This window comes from Vipera berus, assembly GCF_964194415.1.
Source record: "Vipera berus genome assembly, chromosome: Z".
Taxonomy (NCBI): domain Eukaryota; kingdom Metazoa; phylum Chordata; class Lepidosauria; order Squamata; family Viperidae; genus Vipera; species Vipera berus.
Window position 1 is genome coordinate 94,503,880 of NC_138205.1, and position 24,484 is coordinate 94,528,363.

General features: G+C 37.3%; 1 protein-coding gene across 1 annotated transcript in view; it reads right to left on the minus strand.

The window, feature by feature from the left end:
• The window catches only part of DNAH11 (dynein axonemal heavy chain 11), a gene marked incomplete at its 3' end in the record, with an annotated part of 227,874 nt that overhangs the window by 12,201 nt on the left and 191,189 nt on the right, over positions 1-24,484 (minus strand). The window contains 9 exon segments of the mRNA XM_081342997.1: positions 6,582-6,773; positions 7,758-7,985; positions 13,183-13,310; positions 14,972-15,120; positions 15,803-15,996; positions 16,469-16,591; positions 19,409-19,579; positions 21,186-21,326; positions 23,459-23,623. Coding sequence (XP_081199123.1) covers positions 6,582-6,773; positions 7,758-7,985; positions 13,183-13,310; positions 14,972-15,120; positions 15,803-15,996; positions 16,469-16,591; positions 19,409-19,579; positions 21,186-21,326; positions 23,459-23,623 — 1,491 coding nt within the window.

Consider the following 24,484-nt stretch of genomic DNA (forward strand, 5'->3'; position numbering starts at 1 on the left):
AAAGTGTTCCATGTAGAGGTTTGCGATGACAGGTGAAAGGGGTGATCCCATGGGTGCTCCTTCCATTTGTTTGTATCTTTGTCCATTGTAGATGAAGTATGTGTTAGATAGGCAGTGGTTGGTCAGATCTAGGATGTGTTTTGGGGGGTTGTATTTATTTAGGATAGCTGTCAAGGCTTCTTTGATTGGCACTTGGGTGAAGAGGGATACGACATCGAAGCTCACAAGTAGGTCACAGGGCTGTAAGTTTAGTTTACTTATGATCTCTATGAATTGGAATGAATCTTGTACATGTGAGGTGATGGAATTTGCGTAAGGCTGTAGTTGTTTGGCAAGAAATTTGGCTAGATTTTGTAGAGGTGAGCCTATGGAGCTGACTATGGGTCTGAGTGGGGTTCCTTCTTTGTGTATCTTGGGCAGACCATAGAGCTTAGGACATCTGGATGATTTTTCTCTGGGAATGATTGTTTTCTGGATCTCTTCACTGATGGAGGTGGCTTTTATTTTGGATTTTGTGGTTTTTTCCAGGTAGGTGGTGGGATCTGTCTTGAGGAGTTTGTATGTGGAGTCTCGGAGTAGGTTGGATAATTTGGTATGGTAGTCAGATGTGTTCATTACCACCGTGGCGTTGCCTTTGTCTGCTGGCAGAATGATTATGCTGGTGTCATTTTTTAGGTTAAGTAGTGCTGTCTGTTCCTCTTTGGGTAAGTTGCTTTTGGGTGGTTTGCTGGTGCAGAGGATGTTGGTCACTTCGAGTCTGATTTTGTTGGCGTCATCAGGGTTAATTTTGGTCAGGCTGGATTCGACTCCGCATATAATGGTTTCCGTGGGAATGTGTTTGGGAGCGACTGCAAAATTAAATCCTTTAGTGGTGTTATCATGACTTTGGGTCTATCATTCTTGGTGGTTGGGACTCGTCTGTCAATCAAGGCGGGTTTCCAAATGGTTGGTAGGCGAGAGGTATCATCTCGTTTGTTTATGCTGTGGGGGCGTTTTTCTATCTCAATGGCTTCTCTGATTATTCTGTTGTTAAAACGTCCTGTCTAAAGGATTTAATTTTGCAGTCGCTCCCAAACACATTCCCACGGAAACCATTATATGCGGAGTCGAATCCAGCCTGACCAAAATTAACCCTGATGACGCCAACAAAATCAGACTCGAAGTGACCAACATCCTCTGCACCAGCAAACCACCCAAAAGCAACTTACCCAAAGAGGAACAGACAGCACTACTTAACCTAAAAAATGACACCAGCATAATCATTCTGCCAGCAGACAAAGGCAACGCCACGGTGGTAATGAACACATCTGACTACCATACCAAATTATCCAACCTACTCCGAGACTCCACATACAAACTCCTCAAGACAGATCCCACCACCTACCTGGAAAAAACCACAAAATCCAAAATAAAAGCCACCTCCATCAGTGAAGAGATCCAGAAAACAATCATTCCCAGAGAAAAATCATCCAGATGTCCTAAGCTCTATGGTCTGCCCAAGATACACAAAGAAGGAACCCCACTCAGACCCATAGTCAGCTCCATAGGCTCACCTCTACAAAATCTAGCCAAATTTCTTGCCAAACAACTACAGCCTTACGCAAATTCCATCACCTCACATGTACAAGATTCATTCCAATTCATAGAGATCATAAGTAAACTAAACTTACAGCCCTGTGACCTACTTGTGAGCTTCGATGTCGTATCCCTCTTCACCCAAGTGCCAATCAAAGAAGCCTTGACAGCTATCCTAAATAAATACAACCCCCCAAAACACATCCTAGATCTGACCAACCACTGCCTATCTAACACATACTTCATCTACAATGGACAAAGATACAAACAAATGGAAGGAGCACCCATGGGATCACCCCTTTCACCTGTCATCGCAAACCTCTACATGGAACACTTTGAAACCCTCGCTCTAGAAAAATCCAACCACAAACCCAAACTCTGGCTCAGATACGTAGATGACACCTTCGTAATCTGGCCACACGGCAAAGAAAAACTGGATGACTTCCTCACACACCTCAATAGCCTACACCCCAAAATACAATTCACCATGGAAACAGAAGCTAACAATCAACTTCCCTTCCTTGATGTCTTAGTCTACAAGAAATCCAACGGCTCCCTAGGACACACTATCTACCATAAAAAAACACACACAAACCGCTATCTGAACGCACTCTCACACCACCACCCAGCACAGATCAACTCCGTAGCCAAGACACTCATCTCCAGAACAAAACGCCTAGCTGACGAACAACACCAAAAAACCGAACTACACACTCTCACTAATGTACTAACAGCCAATGGATTCCAAAGAAACACGATTACCAACTTAATCCGAAGAGAGACACCCACAAAAACCCAAGACAGAGAACAAGAAAATGGCAAAGCCCTCCTCCCATACTTAAAAGGGACCACAGACAGAATCAGCAAGGTCCTCCAAAAACACAACATCAAAACAGCATTCTACACAGACAGAAAAATATCCACCATCCTAAGAAACCCCAAGGACATAATTGGCTTAGAAAACCAAGGAGTATACGAAATCCCATGCACCACCTGCCCCACCACATACATCGGACAGACCAACAGAAGAATAAGTGCACGCATTGAAGAGCACAAAATCTCACTCAGAAAAGGAGAACAAACTTCATCCCTGGTCCAACACTTTGAAGCCACGGGACATGAAATTGATTTTAAAAAAACCAAAACTATCGCCAAAATTGAACATTTTAACAACAGAATAATCAGAGAAGCCATTGAGATAGAAAAACGCCCCCACAGCATAAACAAACGAGATGATACCTCTCGCCTACCAACCATTTGGAAACCCGCCTTGATTGACAGACGAGTCCCAACCACCAAGAATGATAGACCCAAAGTCATGATAACACCACATGACATCACCACCACACAACCATTCAAAAAGCAAATCCGAACCCACAATGATAACGAGGCACAACCACAAAACAGAAACCTAACTACAGCTGCAACATCAGCCACTTTAAACCCCTCCAAACCACACAATAAGCAAACTGACACCCACTATAAAAACATGGCACCACCACAAACACGAAGCCGAACAAAAGCAGCACAACTCACCAGCTCAGGTCTAAGGCTGGCAACTGAGACCAGCCCATCCACTCAAAACACACCCCCACCCAATCAGAACACACCCACCATTCAAAACACACTCCCACCCAATCAGAACACACTTACTCCCCCACCCAATCAGAGCACACCTCCACCCACAGAACACACCCCCTCTGGCAGTTTAAAAAAGAGGAACAAACAGCCACATGCTTCTCCCAGAAGAAGGAAGCAGAAGCCACCAGCCTGATGATGACGGATGGGATTCCGTCGAAACGTCGCCCCTACACCTTTAGTTCTATGCGGGAAAAACCCCGAATAACCAAAGATCCATATATATATATATATATAACTATATTAATTCCCAAGTCTATAATTTTATACTTAAACCACCAACACCAATTTGTTAAAAAAGGTCAAACTTGTTCATGTGGTATATAAGACAATTTAATAACAGTAATCTTACATCTTACATCTTCCATAGCTTCAATGTCCTGCCAATATGTAAATTTCAACTCCCAGGGTGGAGGCTTCCATAGCAAGATTGGCAAGATTACATTGAAGTTACATGAGCTCACCAAAGGTCTTGGGTATGATTCCCAGAAACCCTCAGAAATTAAGCTTTTTAATATAATGGAAAGAAAATAAATAAATTGGGACTAAATTAAATTTATTTACACATATATTTTACTTTAAGTTTAGATTAAATACTCATTTAAATATAAAATCAATTTAGTTATTGTCCTCTTTTTGGAAATGCAGCATAAAAGGATGGCTAGAAAAAACTGCATATTATTAAATTATATATAATTATAAATTATAATTATTATTTATAGATATAAGCTGTACTTAATGGTCAGTTCTGGAGTAGCAGAATAAAATATCGACATGGTACTCTCTGAGCTTAGTTGTTTTCTTGCAGACATTCATTCGTCTCAACCCTGCCAAGACTGAGTGGCTGTGCATATCGGCATCTCGGGTTAACCAGACCATTCCATCTTTAACGATGGGGGGTGAGGTGTTACCCCCCCGTTGATAGGGCTCGCAACTTGGGCATCCTCCTTGACTCCTGGTTCAATTTTGAAGACCATATAGGAGCCGTGACCAGGGGGGCTTTTGCCCAGGTTCGCCTGGTGCGCCAGTTGCGACCCTACCTGGACCGAGATGCCCTACGCACAGTCACTCATGCGCTCGTGACCTCCCGTTTAGACTACTGCAATGCTCTCTACATGGGGCTGCCCTTGAGGACCACTCGGAGGCTTCAGCTGGTGCAGAATGCAGCCGCACGAGTTGTGATGGGGGTTTCCTGATACTCCCATGTAACACCTCTACTCCACGAGCTGCATTGGCTTCTGGTTGCCCTCCGGGTGAGATTCAAGGTGCTGGTAATGACCTATAAAGCCCTAAATGGCTTGGGTCCGGGATATCTGAGGGAACACCTGCTGCCAGCATCAAGTTCCCTTCGTCCAGTGCGCTCCCACAGGGAGGGCCTTCTCAGGGTGCCACCAGTAAAAGATTGCCGGCGGGTAACACCCAGGGGGAGGGCCTTCTCAGTGGGTGCGCCTGCCCTCTGGAACCAGCTGTTTGTGGAGCTGAGGACTGCCCCCGACCTCCGTTCATTCCGCTGGGACCTAAAGACCTGGCTCTTCGAGCTCTCTGGCCCAGGCTGAGAATTTTAATTTTAATTTTAATTTTAATTGGGGGGCTTTTACTTTTTCAGGGACTGTTGTAATTTTTTTTTAACTTTTGTATTTCTTGTTTTAATTACCCTGTAAACCGCCCTGAGTCCTTCGGGAAAGGGCGGTATACAAATCTAATTAAATAAATAAATAAATTACCCAAACTAGATAACATCATCGCTGCTCAGAGTTCTGCAGGATGCTACCTAGTTTATGTAATGTAATGTCTGCAAGAAAACAAGCAAGCTCAGAGAGCACCAAGGACCCCTCAAAAACACATTTCTTTTTCCTGAAGCACAAGAAAAGTATTTGATCTTAACATATTATTGTGAGTGTGCCTTCAAGACAGAATTTACTTCTGGCAACCATGCAGACAATAGCCTGTTAAGCCATTTATACGTATGTGTAAGAACACCTGTAAAGGTACATTAATAAAGACAGTTTTGGAATTTGAATATACACTTCATTAACATAATGCTTTATAAATAGGCATCTATATTAGATAGCAGGCAGCCCTGACCCAGTTACTTTCTCTTAGTTCTAGAAATATTGGCAAAAACCTTAGCAAGGTTTTTCAAATGTGGTTTGCCATTGCCGCCTTCTGAGAGCTAAGAGAAAGTGATTGGCCAAAAGTTACTTAGCTGTCTTCGTGCCTAAGTCAGGAGTAGAACTTACCATCTTCCAATTTATAGTCCAATGCTTGAACATAAAACTGGCTATCATTTCTCATTATTTTATTATCAGCTACCCAATGTAGATATTATTTTATAAAGCATTATAGTAGGGAAGTACATGTTCCACAAAATATGTTCTAGTAAGACTGTATTTCTACATGATATTCTTACACATATGTATAAAAGGCTCAGCAGACTATATCATCTGTGTGGTTTCTCCAACAGACAAGTAATCATAAGCTGAATCAGTCATCTAATTTTAAACCCAAATTCAGTGGGAACATGCCTAAGAAAGTCACAACAAGGTAGCCTTCTTAATACATAATAATGACACATGAAAGAAATGCACCCATATATATATATATATATATATATATATATATATATATATATATATATATATATATATATATATATATATATATATATATATATATATATATATATATATATATATATATATATATATATATATATATATATATATATATATATATATATATATATATATATATATATATATATATATATATATATATATATATATATATATATATATATATATATATATAAATTTTTTTGGACTGCTAACAAAGAATTAAAGGGAGACTGATATGGCCATTTCAAACTCATTTGTTCTCATCAGTCAGCCATACCCTTCTGAGATTCTTAACAAATACTTAACACACACACACACACACACACACACATATATAAATGTGTTCTAAATTGTTTCTATGATCAGAATTAATTGTAGTGATTATTAATGCCATGTTATGAACTGTCAGTCTGCTGTATGTAATTATAGTTGTACAAATGCTTCATTACCTGCCTAATGAATCTGGCACATATGCATGTATAAACCACTGTTTTTGCTAATATAATGAAGGACAATTTTATTTATTTATTTATTTACTTGTTTGTTTATTTTAGCTAAGCCAGTATCACTGAACCACTTCAACCTATGTTAGAAAGTTTACATATCCTCTGTGAGAATTTTTGAACTGCCTGATCCACAAAAGGGAAATTTCCAGCTATTGCTTTTAAAGGAAAAAAGATGACATTGTTTACTCATTTCTAAATTCCCAATTTTTTTTGTCAAGAAATTGCTTAATCTCTTAGTTCTTACTTTAGTGTTTGCCTCTAAATAATTGTAGAGCACATTAACACAGATGGTGAGGTCTCCCATATTAAAGGGGTATCTTCGATTCCATCCTTGAGGTCCAAATTTGAGTCTCCCAGAAACACAAGTATGAAAATAGCACAGAGAAAAGAAAATACTTTTAAACTCCTGTTCTCGTGTACACAATTCGAGTGTATCCTGATAAAGAAATATGAAAACAGAACATTTGTATCAAATCACATATCAACAAGAGGCTTTATAGTTTACAATTTGTTTTCTGTATAAGCAGTAATTACATTTTTCACAAAGTGGCAAAAAAAAACCCTATGCAGAATCTATGAGCAAAACCATGCAAAATCTGAGTATATTCAGTTTAACAAAAATGTTTAAAAAACAATAGAATTGTTACCACAGCAACCTATGCATTAGTAACATGTAGGTGCTATATTCCTTTTTTTAAAATATAGGCACCATTCACTGTACTATTATTTGGCAGATTAGACATTACTCAAAACTGCACGCAGCTTAGGACAACCTTTTACACTGCATTCTTCTGTATCATCTATTTAAGAATTCAGCTATAGATCAGGTGTAAGTTGATGGATAGTCTGTTTATTCCAACTGGGCCCCACAAACCTATTCTGTTTACTGCCCATCTGACTGCAAAAACAGACTGATTGAAAGCATTTAGCAGGGCACTATATATAGAAAGTAGCTTCCTAAATGGCTAAAGTCTCAAACATAATATACAATAATATATATACAACAAACATAATATACAACAATATATATACAACTACACACACACACACACACACACACACACACTTATATATCTTATAGGAAGTACACTAGATGCAGCTATTTGTTATGAACTGAGAAGAAAAAAACCAGATCTACATGCTTCCTCTCCAAGTGTGTGTGTAAACTATTCTCAGTACTGTAAATGACATTGTGTAACAAGATGCCTGTTTCCCTTTTGAATTATAAAGTTCTTCATTTATGTAATTCCTTAAATTCCTTAATTCCAGAATAGATCATCCTTTGGTATGATTGATTATTGGTTGACTTTAGGAGATACACACACAGAGAGAGACACACAGACACAGACACAGACACACAGACACACAGACACACACACACACACACACACACACACACACACAGATGTAATATTGTTACCTGGTCAAAATTGTAGAGAGCAGCATGAAGATTAGCCAACATTCCTGTAGGAGGTTCATTAATAAGTTTAATAGAGTTTTCTAAAATTCCTTGAGGTATAACATGCTCTTCAAGTGTTGGAGCAGGCTCAGCACTGATAAAAAGACGATAGTCAGAGTGACTTCCTTTACTGTACTTGTCCACCAGTATCTCTAAGGTCCCCAGCCATTTCACAACAAGATGTATATTCTGTTTAAGAAAATGCAAAACATTCATTATAAATACATTGTTATCATTTAGAAATGGCCCCAGCCAGTGGTGGGATTCAAATAGGTGAACAACCGGTTCTCTATGTGGATGCTGCATCCGGAAGTCTATTCTGGGCCTGGGCAACAAAAAATTAGCTACTGGCCCCAGCTAATAATATTATCAAGTCCTGGCAAAGCTAGGTAGCAATTACAAAAACAAAACAAAACCCAGAACAAATTGCCTTTGGTTAGTTCATAACTTAATTTCATTTTAAATTATAAATATAATGAGTACAATGTAGTTTTTTTACTACATGATACTTTAATATCTTTCATATTAACAAGAACTTCATTATCTCCAAATATTCAGTAAGCCAAAATTTTGCAAGGGATGAAGGGAACAGAGAGAGATGCCTTTCTACAAAGTTCTGAGAAGTCACTCAGAGGAATTTATTATTATAATTATTATTATTATAAATAATAATAATAATAATAATAATAATAATAATAATAATAATAATAATAATAATAATAATAATAATAATAATAATTTTATTTATATACCACCCTTCTCCCGAAGGACTCAGGGCGGTGAGTCCATGGTCAAGAGACCATGACTATTACAAATAACAGTAGCTTCTTGTGCCAACTATTATATATCATTAATGTGTAGTCAAACAATATCTGAGACACAGTGGGTGAGAAACCAGAGGTGGGGACTAAAGAGGTCTTGTAATCAAGCCTTGTTATTGAACCTGAAATCCTGAGAATAAATTTTGCAGCCTTTGCTTGTAAAGCAAGCCTCTTTGCCCACATAGGTAATGCATCTGTGCTGTGGAGGGCCTGGGTCCATTCTGCATTTACCAGAATGTCCCAAGCTACTTGGACATCTTTTAACTCAGCCTTGGAAATCATTTTGCCAAGACTGGACACAAAATGGTATAAAACATTCTTTGACAACTGAGATTGCTGAACCACAATCATAAGTGCATTCCATTTGTAGTGACAACTAACATGATAATAATAGGTCATTGTAACTGGGATTTTGCCAGGAAAAATGGCACTACATAAATAGCTCTGCCCTCTCATATTCCTATTGCAGAAACAAAACATGTATTAAATTGGGGGCCAAGACAGTAATTTTCTGATATTATCAATTCCATTATTGGCATTTTATTTAATTTCTGTTTATTTAACCTATCCACTAATGAATATTTATTAAAAGGCATTTTCTTTTACATTATTTATCCCCAATATATTTATATATTTTGGAAAATGAAATACTCCATTTCTATAGAATACAGGTAGACTTCAATTTATGATTCAAAGTTACAATGCATTGAAAAAAGTGATTTAGGAATGGTCTTATGTCAGTTGCATCATTCCCCATGGGCACATAATCAAAATTTAGGTTTTTGGCAACCGGCATGTATTTACAATGGGTTGCAGTGTCTTCAGATCACACGATCATTTGAAACTTAACACCAAGCAAAATCAATAGGGGAAGCCAGATTTGTTTAACAACTACATGATCCACTTTAATGACTGTAGTGATTCACTTAATGGCCAAAGCGAAAAAGGTCATAAAATCAGGCATGACACACATCAGACATGCTTCACTTAGTGATGGAACTGTCTGTCCCACTATTTTCAAATTCAGTCAGTGTTGAATTAAAGAATTAAAGGAAAATAGAATTAGAATACAATTGGCACAATTTTATTAGACAATCCATGGTCCATTGGGCCATTATTTCAGAGATATGTCCTTACCTAAACAAAGAAACAAAATGATCACAGGTGGTCAAAAAAGCAGCGGGAGTGAGCATTGATTTTCCATGTGGAAGCTGGCAGGGAATATTGGAATTCTCCCTCCCTCCGTCCCTCTTCTTTTCAGCAATTCAACAATCTCATCTTGAATCCAATCATTGTGGAGTATGTTCATTCTCAGTTCTACACTGTCTTAAGAATCCATGAAGTAAATTTGGACACATTTGGGTTGCTGGTTGGGGTATGGCATTAGATTGAAATATGTTCAGCATTGCTATACAGATTGTGGAGTTCATTAGGTAGTGGTTGCAAATTGCCTATTTTGACCTTTCCCAAGCTGAAATTGTTATCTTATGCAGGATATTTGATTTGTACTATAGTTTATTAACTAATTTATTTCTTGACTAAATGTTTCAAAAGTACAGCCTAAGTCCAGGAAATTTACACAAATATGAGCTGCCACTGCTGTGGCTACTGCCTGTAGATGGCCTTGGGCTAGGTGGAAACAGGAAATAAGATTTGTCCCATATCTGGGACTAAGCAAGTGTATTCTGAATGCTTAACAAACATTTAACATATATATATGTTTTATATATATATATATATATATATATATATATATATATATATATATATATATATATATATATATATATATATATATATATATATATATATATATATATATATATATATATATATATATATATACCTTCAATTCTACGTGGGAAAAAACCCGAATATATATATATATATATATATATATATATATATATATATATATATATATATATATATATATATATATATATATATATATATATATATATATATATATATATATATATATATATATATATATGTTAGGACGCTGAGCCTGTCGATCAGAAGGTCGGCAGTTTGGCGGGTCGAATCCCGAGTGCCGCATAACAGAGTGAGCGCCTGTTACTCGTCCCAGCTTCTGCCAACCTAGCAGTTCGAAAGCACATAAAAATGCAAGTAGAAAAATAGGGACCACTACGGTGGGAAGGTAACAGCGTTCCATGCGCCTTTGGCATCCAGTCATGCTGGCCACATGATCACGGAGACATCCTCGGACAAGCGCTGGCTCTTTGGCTTTGAAACGGAGATGAGCACCAGCCCCTAGAGTCAGAAACGACTAGCACGCATGTGCGGGGGAACCTTTACCTTACCTTACCTATACACACACACACACACACACACACACACACACACAAATATTAATTACTGTCCATTTTGAATATATAGCGGAAAGAGGAAGTTTGAGAGTTCACAAGGTTGATGCTATATGGAACAAGACTGTGACTGAATCTGGATGTTTTTCTTTGGATACTACAAAGGCTCCTCCCAGAAGGTAACAAGGAAAACAGGTTGTGAAGTGGATGTGCAGCATCCCAGACAATCCTGTGGACCTTGCTCAAGCATTGCTTATATGCTATGTCTTGGATAGAAGGAAGGAAGGAAGTGAACTACCTATTGGTAGTTTCTTTTCTGCCATCCTCACCACTCTCTGCACCGCCTTCCTGTCTGAAGCAGTGATGCTTCCAAACCAGGCTGTATTGCAATATGACAAGATGCTCTTGATCATAGAAAGTGGTAAGGACAGGGGAAGGAAGATGTATTTTTCTCATGCAATGCAAAAAAGCAGGTACTGCTGTGCCTGCTTCACAAGTGTCTCACTGTTGAATGACCAAGCTAGCCTACTCGTTAGCTGCACACCCAGAAACTTGATGCTGCTAACTACCTCCACAGGTGAATCATTAGTACACAGAGGTGTGTGGCTGCGCCTGCCTTTTCTGAAATTCACAATGATCTCTTTATTTCTTCCTATGTTTAAAATGAGGCTGTTTTTGTTACATCAATTCACCAAAACCTCTACTTGCTTGCAGTAAGCACCCTCACTGTCATCTTTAATAAGGCCCACTACTGTTGTATCATGTACATATTTACAATATGGTTGGTGGCAAACCTAGCACAACAGTCATGGGTCAACACGGTGAACAACAGTGAACACAGCCCTGAGGAGAACCTGTGCTCAAGAAAATGGTGTTAGAAATACTAGTTCCAGCTCGCACATACTGGGACCTATCAATAAGAAAATCAAGAATCCAATTGCACAATGGAGTAATAAAGCTTAAAAGGCCCAGTTTGTCTACTAGATGCTGAGGAATAATTGTATTAAATGCCAAAATAAAGTTGACAAACAGCATTTGCACGAGTGTTTCTTTCTTCTAAGTGCGCCAAGCTCAGATGGAAGTCAGAAGAAATAGTATCCTATGTTGAGCGATTTGGATGATAAGCAAACTGAACTGAGTCAAATGCTGGAGGGAGGCTTGGCTAAAATAATGTCCTTTATCAGTGTCTCAAAACATTTCATCATGATGGATGTAAGTGCAACTGGATAGTATTCATTTGAGATCCGTAACTGTAGACTTTTTTGGCACTGGCAAAATAATGGCCATCTTAAAACACTATGGTGCAGTGAAATATTGAAAATATCTGTAAGAACACAAGCCAACTCGTCTGCATATTCCCTAAGAACACGCTTGTTCCTTTCTGAATGTTAACTTTCCCCAATGTTCTCTGGACAGTGGTAACATTCAAGCTGAGCACTTGCTTGTCAGGATGGCGCACAGCTTTCCTCGCAGGGGTACTATTTGATGCCTCGAATCCACCAAAAACTGTGTTCTGCTCATTTAAAAGGTCTATGTCGCCCTTATCACACGATGGAGCCACATTATAGTCTGTAATGGCCTGGATGTCTAGTGTTCATTGGGTCCTGAAAAAAATTCTGAACTTTCTGACAATGGGCTTGATGTGCTCTTTTTATGTGCTTTTCAAATTGGCTCTGGCTGTTCTGAGGGCCAGCATATTGCTGGATTTAAAAGCCACATTCTGTGCTTTCAACATCTTGCAAACCTCTTATGTCATCCATGATTTTTCATTAGCCCTCACAACAATGTTTCTAAGGACATAGACATCCTCAATGCATGTTTGAATATACGCAGACACATTTATATATTGGTTAACTAAGATTGTCCATCCAATGATAGAAGACATGAACAAAAACACAAGAAGTTGTACTAAACCACTTTCTCCAGAACAATACTACCCCAAATTTTATGACATACAATAATTTCCCCTCATGTTTCCTGTCCTAATCAGCAGTTTGCTATGGCTAAGAGCTTATTTCAGTTATAAGGCAAAAAGCAAGCAAGCAAACAAACAAAATGCAAGAAAATTCCATTTTATTCTGCAATAATTGAAGATGAAAAGAAATATCTGTTTAAAACATTGCAAAATTGTGTTCTCTCAGAATTTCTCAGAAAGCCATTCCCCTTTTTATCACTTCCATTATTGCTATGAAATGAAGCAGAGAAGGTACATCAATTATATTGTTTTACACTTACCTGGAGAATAACCCAGTGTCCAAGTTTGGCAGCTTTTTCTATTGCCTTCTCTGCCACAATCTCTTGACCTTGTCCTAAAGAAATATTATGAAGTTTCCCACAGTCAATTGTGAATCCAAGTTTCTTGCCTGCAAGTGGGGCAACAGGGGTGGGAGTGGGAAAATAAATAAAAGTAGAGAGAGAGAGAGGGTTGGAGGAGAAAAGAGGATAATGCACCAATAATTTCTCTATCACTGGAACAATGCACATATGGGCTTTTTTTGTGAAGTACTTCAGTCAGCCCCATTTCAACAAGCAAAATTGTGAGCTCTCGAGAGCAGACTTATGGCTAATATTAGAGAAGGCAAGCTGCAGAAATCTGCTCCCTTGGTTTTAAGATAATGAACCTTTTGACATTTTGATAGATGCTAGTTATTGTTACCAAGCTTTATAAAGTCATACAGGGGGTGCAAATCATTTCCCTCATAAAAAAAGGGAGCAACATGTGGTAGCTATCACATCAGTTTTTTAACTGATTGGTTCAGGAGGAAAATGTGTTAGTTCCTCACCTTGTGAGGCCAGGGTCTAAATTGAGCACAGTCAGGTCACAGCTGTATTAACCTGGTATTCTCAGCAGAGTCAGTGGGGAATAGTAATCCTAAGTACAATGCGACAGTTTCTTACACAATGAATATAGTTTGTATAATGACCATTATTTAGTCACAGGGGGTGCAAGATTACATGAGCATAGAGAAAATTGCCCTCTGGCCCTCATCTAGTCAAAAGGTAAGAAACAGCACAAAAGAGCTTGCATTATGCCAAGCAGAGGAATGTTCAATTCTAAAAATTTCTTCGTACTGCAGCGTTAATAGCTGCACACTTTTTATCCACTTCCACGGTGAATGGTGGTTCAAGGCAGAGAGGAGGAAGTCTTTAAAAACTTAACTCTTGTTGAAGAAAACAATCGCAAATTTAAATCTGCTTTATATTGGGATAATGCTTGTTTGTGCGATTTTTTGGGTGGTGGTGGTGAGCTTAACATGTATTAATTAAAGACTAAATCCTGTTCTGAGTCAGAGTCAGAGTTTCCATTATTACCAATCATAAATTAAGGGAAATTCTGTGGACTTTGCAGCCCAACAATATTTGGAGAAATGTTTTGTTACCAACCAGAGCAAAATATCTATATCAAACAACTGTAATACAGATTGGCAAAATCATGGTTTAAGTCTCTTAGATACTGGGCAAAAATGCTTCTTCATGTCTTGGTCCCCAAATTCTTATTGGTTTTTGCCTATTTAAGTCAATGGACTTAAATAATTAGGATTAATTTGAACACATAAATAAATATCAGAATTATATTTTAACATATGGACTTTTAGTCTTGAATTCAAAATAAAACGTATGTTTTAGACGTATTTCTCTATAAATGAGGCTATGAAAAATTATTTCAATACATGTTGCATGCTTCCTATTAAAATTATTTTCTTTTTTCTGACTCTTTTTAGCATAATTTTTCCTTATTCCCCCAATCCAAATCAACTAGTTTTTAGCTGATAATATTCACATGTTCATGTCCAGTAATTATGACAACAAAAAATTAATCTCCAATCAGAGAGGGAAATGGAAAAAATGTATATACTTTACTAATACATGAACTTCATGCATTGCATTGCATGTATTCAACTTACATGTATTTGCATTCTGTTGATTTTTTGAAACTGAGTGAAAGGAAAATTTACATTGCTGAATTTCCAGATGTGTATAATTTTAAACTAAAACAATATTCATACAATGAAATAAGGCTTACCAAGTGTTTCCATGTCTTTCAGAGGGTCCACTCCAGGAGAAAGAATGAAAAACACAGGAGTAGTTGGACTGCTTTCTTCATAGGACTTAGCCAAGTCTATTCTTGTGCCATCCACATACTTCGAACCTAGCTTTTCTTCTACAAAATCTCTGCAGTAATACACACATACATAACAGTCAGAATTAGAAGCTATTAACCCTAGGTCCTAATTCACAACCATGAAGAGCCGACTGAACTGAAATTTTAAATCCATAATTATGAAGACTGCTCCTATGTAAAGTTTCCTTCATGTGAATCATTTGCCATTTTAAATAACACCCCATGTTCTATTCACAATAAGCAAGCCTGGAAAAAAAAATGTGATAGGACAGACAGATCAGCAAGAAAAGCACCTAGGTATGAATAAATCAACAGCTTTCAAATATGGCTTTAAAGTTGTGCTATCTGGATGTGTGTTTACCTTATATAAAACATTCTAAATCAGATTCATTACACCGGAGAATTTGTTTTCACTTTAGATCAGGAGTTCCCAACTCCTGGTCTGCGGACCGCTACCAATTCATGGGCCATTGGGAGCCAAGCCCTGCAAGCAGTGGGCAAGTGTGTGAAGCTCCATTTGTACATGTGTGGGATTAGGTTGCACACACAAGACCATCTCCTCCCTCCTGCTGCCACCACCTACCACTGCCAGTCCATGGAACCAGAAAGGATTACTACTGTAGATCACTTGGAATGCTACATAGCATGTAATGAGGATATCCAAATATGTAGAGAACATATTCAAATACCCACAGACATTTTGCTCTTCTTCCCCCAAATCAGACATTATACCTCAGAGCATAAGTTATCCGATCTGGGCGCAACGCCCGTAGTATAATAAGTTTCTCAAAAGAAGTTTTATTTTTCCATTCCTGGGGTAGTTTTTCTTTTTCCGGACATTCTGAATCCACCCATTTTTTCCATCTCTTAGCAGAACCTTCAATGTCTTTATCTAATCCTCGGAATTCATCCATTAAGGCAATGGCCTGTAATGCATTAATGGAATGCATGAACAGTTGGCTTTCAGATGATTATTAGGAATCATTAGAAAGAAAAACTATCATGTGTCAATAATCTTACTGCAAGTTACTATATAAAGTCTGATTTTCAACCTGTAAGCTAATATTAGGTAAATGCTCCCACAGCTAAAGACCCCAGTTAGTAGAGAAAATACTAAATTATGTTTCAGTAGACTTCTTAATATTTTTAAAACAGTAATTATTTAAAATCAAGATAGATAATATAAAATGTATATAAATTGAAAACTGTATTTACTTCAAAGCAAAGCAACTTTAGATCAGTGTTTAGAATACACACTGCATTTAAATTTTGGGAAATTAGGACTCTGAAATAAAGATACACATAATTAAGTTAAAAATCACTCAAACATAGGAGCCAGTGCATTTTTACAGTACCCAAAGATAAAAAAAATCTCAGAAAAAGTGTTTCTATACTTACCTTAATAGAACTCCATGGCTGAGTTGCTAGAAAGTCAACTGGACTTTTATAGTTGTGTTCAACTTTAAACCGTAGCAAGAAATTCAGCATGGTAGGCTCTATTTCTTTATTCCCCAACAAAATCTAGGAAGCAGAGTGAACAAAAATATAAAACTAACTTTTAGATTTGGTTTGTTAATACATATTATTTATCCATTCATTTATTTTATGAAATTTATAGATTACCCTAATCTGTTACAAATGTGGGTAGCTAAGAGAGACATTTGTTTTTATTACAGGCAAAATAGGTATAGGTAAAATTACCATTTTTATTATAAGACCTTTAACTTTTGCATATATCTGATTCTTTAGGCAAACATTTATTTCTGCTCTGATATAAGAATAGAGCATCAAAATAAAATTTGCCTCCCTCCTATGCCTGCCGTACTCTCTAATTGCTTCTTCTCAAAAGAACTGTCTCAACTCTTTCAGACCATTTGTCTGGGTCTCTTGTTTGAGTAGGGGGTGGACTAGAAGACCTCCAAGATCCCTTCCATAATTCTGTTATTCTATTATTCTTGCTCTTGTTTTGTAGTGCCAATGCCATTTCTTATTTTCAACATAGTGATATCTGTAAATAAAGGTAAAGGTAAAGGTTTCTCTGCACATGCGTGCTAGTCGTTTCCAACTCTAGGGGCCGGTGCTCATCTCTGTTTCAAAGCCGAAGAGCCAGCACTTGTCCGAGGACATCTCCATGGTCATGTGGCCGGCATGACTAGACGCCAAAGGCGCACGGAACACTGTTACCTTCCCACCGTAGTGGTCCCTATTTTTCTACTTGCATTTTTACGTGCTTTCGAACTGCTAGGTTGGCAGAAGCTGGGACGAGTAACAGGCGCTCACTCTGTTACGTGGCACTCGGGATTCGACCCACCAAACTGCCGACCTTCTGATCGACAGGCTCAGCGTCCTAACCCACTGAGCCAGATCTGTCCATTTAGTTTTAATTAATAATCAAATTAACTGAATGCTATTTTCCTCCATGTATGTGAAGGTGGGCTTTGGAGAAATTAGTGATAAAGTGTTAAAACATCTTGAAATATTTTAACCACAAAATGTTCTAAGATGGAATAAAGAACACCATTTTGCTTCAAAGATGAAAAGCAAACAAACAAACAGGTGATCTATTTCTGAGTATCCTGTTTCAGGCCCTATGGTTTATTTTTGTTTAGCAGCTTATCATTGGACAATTTCCCCCCTCACCCAAAGATCTGTCAGCCTAACTAATTTAGCACTGGGACTGTAAAGCTATTGGTTAGACTGGATAAAAAGATGTGGCAACAAAATACATATATACTCAGAGAGAATATATAAGAAAGTAAGGTACAGTAATTAAAAGAAAAAATAAAACATTTTATTTATTTTTATTTTATTTTAATCCCATTTATATCCCGCCCTTCTCCGAAGACTCAGGGCGGCTTACAATCTAAGAAGCACAAATCAAATGTGCTTAGCAGTAGCCTTCATTCTATGTATATGCCTGCTTATTAGGGCTTTCACACACCCCCAAGCGGCATTATTACAAAGTCAGCTTAATTGCCCCCAACAATCTGGGTCCTCATTTTACCCACCTCTGAAGGATGGAAGGCTGAGTCAACCTTGAGCCTGGTGAGACTCGAACCTGCACTAATTGCAGGCAGCTGGTGTTACTTAAGGAGGCATTAGCCCACTGCTCCACCAAGGCTCCACCATTTTGCTACTGGGAAGCTATAACTGACATGGATTGAAAGATTATAGAGTCCTTGTTTTTCCTATACTTTATTTTGCAGATAGATAAAGCAAAAATATATTCATTTACACATTAGTGTACTTTGTACATGTTTTGAATGCTACGGATGTTGGATAAATTGCCCAGTTGCTTGTGCTGAGACTGCTATTTATTCCAGTTTCTCAAAAGTTAAGTCTGTTTGGTTTAAATTCTTAAGATATATTTATCAGGTTCCTTAGTTTGTGTCTAGTACCATTCTTATATGAAAGCAGGACTACTTAAAGCTGAATGAAGCACATGGATTGAGACAGTGGTGGGATTCATATATATATGAACAACTGGTTCTCTCTGTGGATGCCACTTCCGGAAGTCCATTCTGGGCCTGGGCAACAATAAATTAGTTACCGGTTTTGCCGAAGTGGTGTAAACCGGCTGAATCCCACCACCAGATTAACATTTTTGAAGTTTGGTGTGGTTTATTTTCCCCATTATGACTACCATGCTCTAATGGTAATGGGATATAATTTGGCCAGGAAGAATCACAGACACAAAAAAATATGTGGTACAGAGCATTAAACTGACCATAGCCCAATTCACGTTTAATTCTAAATCCCCATTATTTCCTATGACAAAAATGGTGGAAACTTTTCAAGATTTTTCCACTGAAATCTGGAACATTCAAGCCATTACAAGTTTTATTTCATCAGAATACAAACCACTTGAAACATCTATTGACATCTTCTGAGTGCAACTGTTTTGTTCCAAGTTCATGGTGCTCCATTTTATATATTTAACCAAATAGCAATTAATTATTTGATTGCCAAATCTATCCTGCAACGTTATATATATTATTAACCTCAACTCATAGAAGTAAAATTTGCAAAATGTTGATTTACATCAATAAACGCATCCAAGGTTGACTCAGCCTTCCATCCTTCCGAGGTAGGTAAAATGAGGACCCAGATTGTTGGGGGCAATTAAGCTGACTTTGTAATAATGCCGCTTGGGGGGTGGGTGTGAAAGCCCTAATAAGCAGGCATATACATAGAATGAAGGCTACTGCTAAGCTTGTAAGCCGCCCTGAGTCTTCGGAGAAGGGCGGGATATAAATGGAATTAAAATAAAATAAAATAAAAAAATCCTCAACTTTAAAATGCCAATGCTAATAATAAGAACAAGTAAACGGTTGTAACCTGAAATATTGCCTGGCCAAGAAAAATGAGTTTGTCCCTCTCAAAAAGTCCCTGGCTAATATGTATGAAGGTGAAATATGTTATGGCTTCTGTCAAGTTAGAGATATGTTCCTGGATGTCATCTGATGCTTCCGCTCGGTCAATAGCTTTATGAAATACATTCTTGAAAGCCTAACAAAACAAAACAAGAAAACATTCTCTCAAAATTTCTTTTGGTAGGGAATGTGGCAACTTACTAATACTGTTATCATAGGCATAAACATTAAGGATATTATAACACAAATTAAGGATATTATAGTAACAATAGTAATTATAGTAATACCTCTTTTTTGTGAATGAAATTAAAAAAAAACTCCTTAGAAATGTGTTTTCCAAGTTCCAGAATGTCATCTAGCTTTTTTAGCTGACCAAGAAACAGAGAGTATATAAAAGGCAATGTGATGATCTAGATGTGATGTGCAATGATTTTGTTACAAAGGGGTAGGTTTTATAGCACTCACTTAATATTGTTCTGGGGAAATACATGTATTTAACTTGAAGTATTTTATGAATCTGAATGATTCAATTATTAGGAAGAAGGAATTGGAGCTTCAGACATGTAAAAGAATTTGATTCTTTAATTTGGTATTATTACATTTCTGTTGCCAGGAATGGAAGAAACTATTTGTGCAATTTGATTTTTCTGGTGCCAGAAAAGTTTTGAATTGAGAAAGAGAAGCACCATTTATAGCTTTTTCTCAGACTTTGGTTATAAATGCATTTCTGGTTGTAAACGTAGTAAGCTACAAGATTTTAGAAATGGCTGCACTGGGAGGCAATATGCTGGAATGAGTTTTACATTAGTGGGTAACTAATTTGTGTTAGGAAAAAAGTGGGGTTGTGCTAGATATATCTACAGATAGATAGACACACACAGAGAGAAAGACAGAGACAGATCACAAATACACAGACACATACACACTCACACACACACTTTGCAAGACAGGTTTAGCTTAAAGAAGAATGAAGAGTTAAAAGAATAATAAATCAAAACATATTTTCCCTTAGCAGGGAGGAAAAAAATCAGTTGATTCATGAACTATGTATAAGGAAGAAAGATTTATTCAGAGGCAAATGCCTTAAAATACTACTGTATTTGAAGAACTGAGAGGACCCATATCATGATATGTTCATAAATTACCAGATTATTTTTAATTTACTTAAAACCCATTTACAAAACTTGGATGAAGGGAGGAGAAATAATCAAGTCTAATGTAAAATAATCAAGTTCTCAAATGTTGACTGTTTTTCTCCTCAAACAAACGAACAGAAAAAAAGGGAATAAGTGGGGAAAACATGTCATGGACAAAGTATTGGAAGACACTATAATGGGCTGAAGTCCATTATAAAACGAGAAGGGTCTGGACAGTGTTGCTTGTAGCTGCTCTGAATAATTCTAATTTTCTGTTGTGATTCTCTGCTGTTCCAAGGTACTACTATTCTGTTTAATATTTCATTAATATTCCCCCACTGACACTGGAAAAACAGCAATATATTCTGAGAAGATATTGCATTTGTTGTGCTATACAATCATATTTTTCCATTTCACAATTCTCTAGCTAGAAATTGTCTGCAAGTTTTCAATATAATATAAACTATTATGATTTAACTATCATAAATGACTTTACGTTATTTAGAAATTATCATATCACTTTCCTACTTTCTGGGGATATGATTGCTGGTACTCAGCTTTCCATTTATTTTTAGTTTCAGAAACAAAGCAAGAAAAAGTTAGTACCTTTAGTGAAAACTGATAGATGGGATTGATTTTGCTTAGATCCTGAATGACAAAATAAAGAAGAGAAGCTCTTGCAGCTGCTGGTCTATAATGCTCTCTGGCTTCATTAATATTAACTTCATTTTCTCTGGCTTCTGCAGCCTGTGAGATAACAACAAAGGAGGTTACATAATTAGAGCAAATTCACAGCAATGTTTAAGCTGCAATCTTACAGAGAATTACTTAGGCAAAATTCCCTTTGAGTTAAAAATGAGAACTGTAGAGGCGTACTAGCATATAGTTTACACTGGTTAACTACTGAGCTGCTAAATCTTTATCACTTTTTTTAAAAGATGCTTTAAAATGGGAACTAAGATATTAGCATCTATAATGAATCCATATCATTGTTCAGGATTGTTGATAGATTGTTATTACTTATGAATGATACAAAAGTCAAAAGTGCTAACCTCTAGTCTATAGGGAAGCTCTACAGCTATTTCAGATGTGGAAGATGAGAATGATTAGATGAAAACTGTAAATAAGCAGTTGCAGGACTGTGCAGTTCAGTTTCTGAAATAATGATGGAAGTTAAATTCATGATTTTTTTCATCTTACAGAAATCTGTAAGTATTGATGGTGATAATTGTGTATGTTATAATGTTAAATTATACACACACACACAGAGTATATATACAGTATATATACTGTTATGATTTGACCATAATAACAGGAGGGCATAATAAATGACTTTAAGTTATTTAAAAGTTAGACAGTCAGGTGTCTCCAACCTTGGGCCACTCTATGGATCAACATTGCCATGTCCCTCTGTCTCATACTGCCTCCTTCAGATCTGTGATGGTCATCCTGGTGTCATCTTTTATAGTGTCCAGGTGTTCTGACTTGGACTCTTGGTTATTTTTGCAGTCCATGGGATGCATAATAGTCACCTCCAGCACCACCATTCAAAGGAATTATAATATAATATAATATAATTAACATAATGTAATATGCCCTGGTTGGCACAGTGGTTCGAATGCAGTGTTACAGTCAAACACTGCCCACAGCTTGGAGTTTGATCCTGATGGGGTTCAAGATTCACTCAGCTTTCCATCCTTCCAAGGTTAGTAAAATGAGCCAGATTGTAGGGGTCAATATGTTGACATTGTAAACCAGGGGTCCCCAATCCCTGGACTGTGGCCCACTACCTGCCACAGCCTGTTTGAAACCAGGCTGCAGGAGAAATGGGTGAGTATGCATGAAGCTCCACTTGTGCAAGTGGCAGGCAAGCTTGTGCATGTATGCAAATCTCCTCTGGTGTAAGTAGAGGGCACTTGCTCTCATGCGCAAAGCTCCATTTGCACAAATGGAACTTCATGTATGAGTGTCCTCCACTAGTAAGCATAAGTGCCCTCCACTCAAGCGCCCTCCAATTGTGTGAATGGAGTTTCGCCCACAAGCACAAGTGCCTATCCCTTTGCAACTGTAGCTTTGAGCACAAACACAACCACCTTCCACTTGTGTGTGAAGCTCCATCATGCCTGCCACTCCAATATGCCGGGCCGGGCTGGGCCTCCAAACTGGAAAGGTTGGGGACCGCTGTTGTAAACCACCCAGAGAGTGCTCTAAGTCTAAGTGCTATTGCTGTTGCTATCTGAGTAATGTGGTTTTACTTTTATAGAATTATTGTAAGGAAATTAAAGCTGGCATAATTAGGTAAAACTGTTAAAAAACCCTCTGGAAAATACAATTTTTAACTTCTGAAAATTTATTTTTTTCCATTGTGAGAGGTAGGTTTATTAATCTCATTAATAAATCTCATTGAATTTCATTTGTTATAAGTAATTAATATTGAATATAATGTAAAAATAAGGCATGTCTATATCTTTTTCTAAAGTCAAGCTTCTAATAATTTTGAATAAATTATGTAATAATTATTTCATATGTATAGAACTGACGCAGATTTCTAGGGTCATAACTGATCCCTAAAATACTTCTATGATGTTGTGATTCCACTCTTCTCCCTTAATCAACTTTTAAATGTCACTGGCCAAGTTGTTTTAATATCATGATTGCAAGCACTGAGCATTTAAAAATGGAAATATGCTTTGTCGTTAGCCACCATGGTGAGCCCATGGTATTCCAAGAAACCAGAATTTATTTACTATATTGGGGAGATCAAACTGCTAAGATTTATGTCACAGGAAGGAAGGAGATCCACATAGTAAATCTGGATTTCTCTTCTGATAAAAAAATGTACTTGCAGTTAACAAAGTCAAACCCTAAAGCTGCAGTACCTTGACTTCTATCTCTGCTGCCATTGATTTTGTAGTTTCAAGTTTCTCCACAAGTTCAGTATCTCCTAAGAAGCTGCCTTCAGCAGCAGAAAGGCGAAAAAGTAGATCATCTTCTAAGATTTTCAGTTCAATCTTGAAATCATTCTGTTGTTTTGTCAGAAGAGACTAGGAAACATAATGAAAAGTTTGGAAAATAGAGATTATTCATGGGAAGAGTAATTGAGGCCTTCAAGATATTCAGACTGAAGCTACATAATTCCTAGTTATTATCTATATTTGTTTAAAATTTTCTTCTTTCCAGTCAGTTTGACTCCTCTAATAACTCCTCCAGTGCTCTTGGAGCCAGGCAATACAAGCCAAATTACAATTCTATGATTATTCATGGCCAACTATCAATTCAATGAGCTACAAATATGTTCTAACTGATCTTAGACAATGGGCCATTGATTTAGGGCTGCAAGCTGACTTCTCAGCTGTACCCAGAAACACCTTCTTGAGCCATTTTGCACACCCACTCCAACCAGTCAGATATCTCAGTCACATAACAATCCCAAAATTTAGAAGGGCACTTTCTTTATCCAGACTCAATACCCTTCCAATAGCTGTTACTGAAGGAAGATACAAAAAATCCCCTTTGAAGAAAGACTATGTCTGTGCAGTTGCAGAATAATTGTTTTGAACACATTATGCCCTATTGTCGCCTCTATGTTATTATTACCACTTTCCACTGGTCATTCTGATTTGTTTTATCTTAAATGCTATTATCAGATCAATCTGACTCCATCTCTCTGTCCATAGCCAGGTACTGCTCAGTAATCTACACTTTATACTTTAGGATTGATTCTAACCTCTCTTAGATATTTTAGTTACATTTAGTTACATTTATACACACATTTCTTTTCTTTTGTATTTTATTCTAATTAACTGCAATTTCTATATTCTAATGGTGGTCTATGACCAAATAAAGATTTGCCTCTGTTATTGTCGATGATGATGATGACAATCATGATGATGTCTCTATTTGCA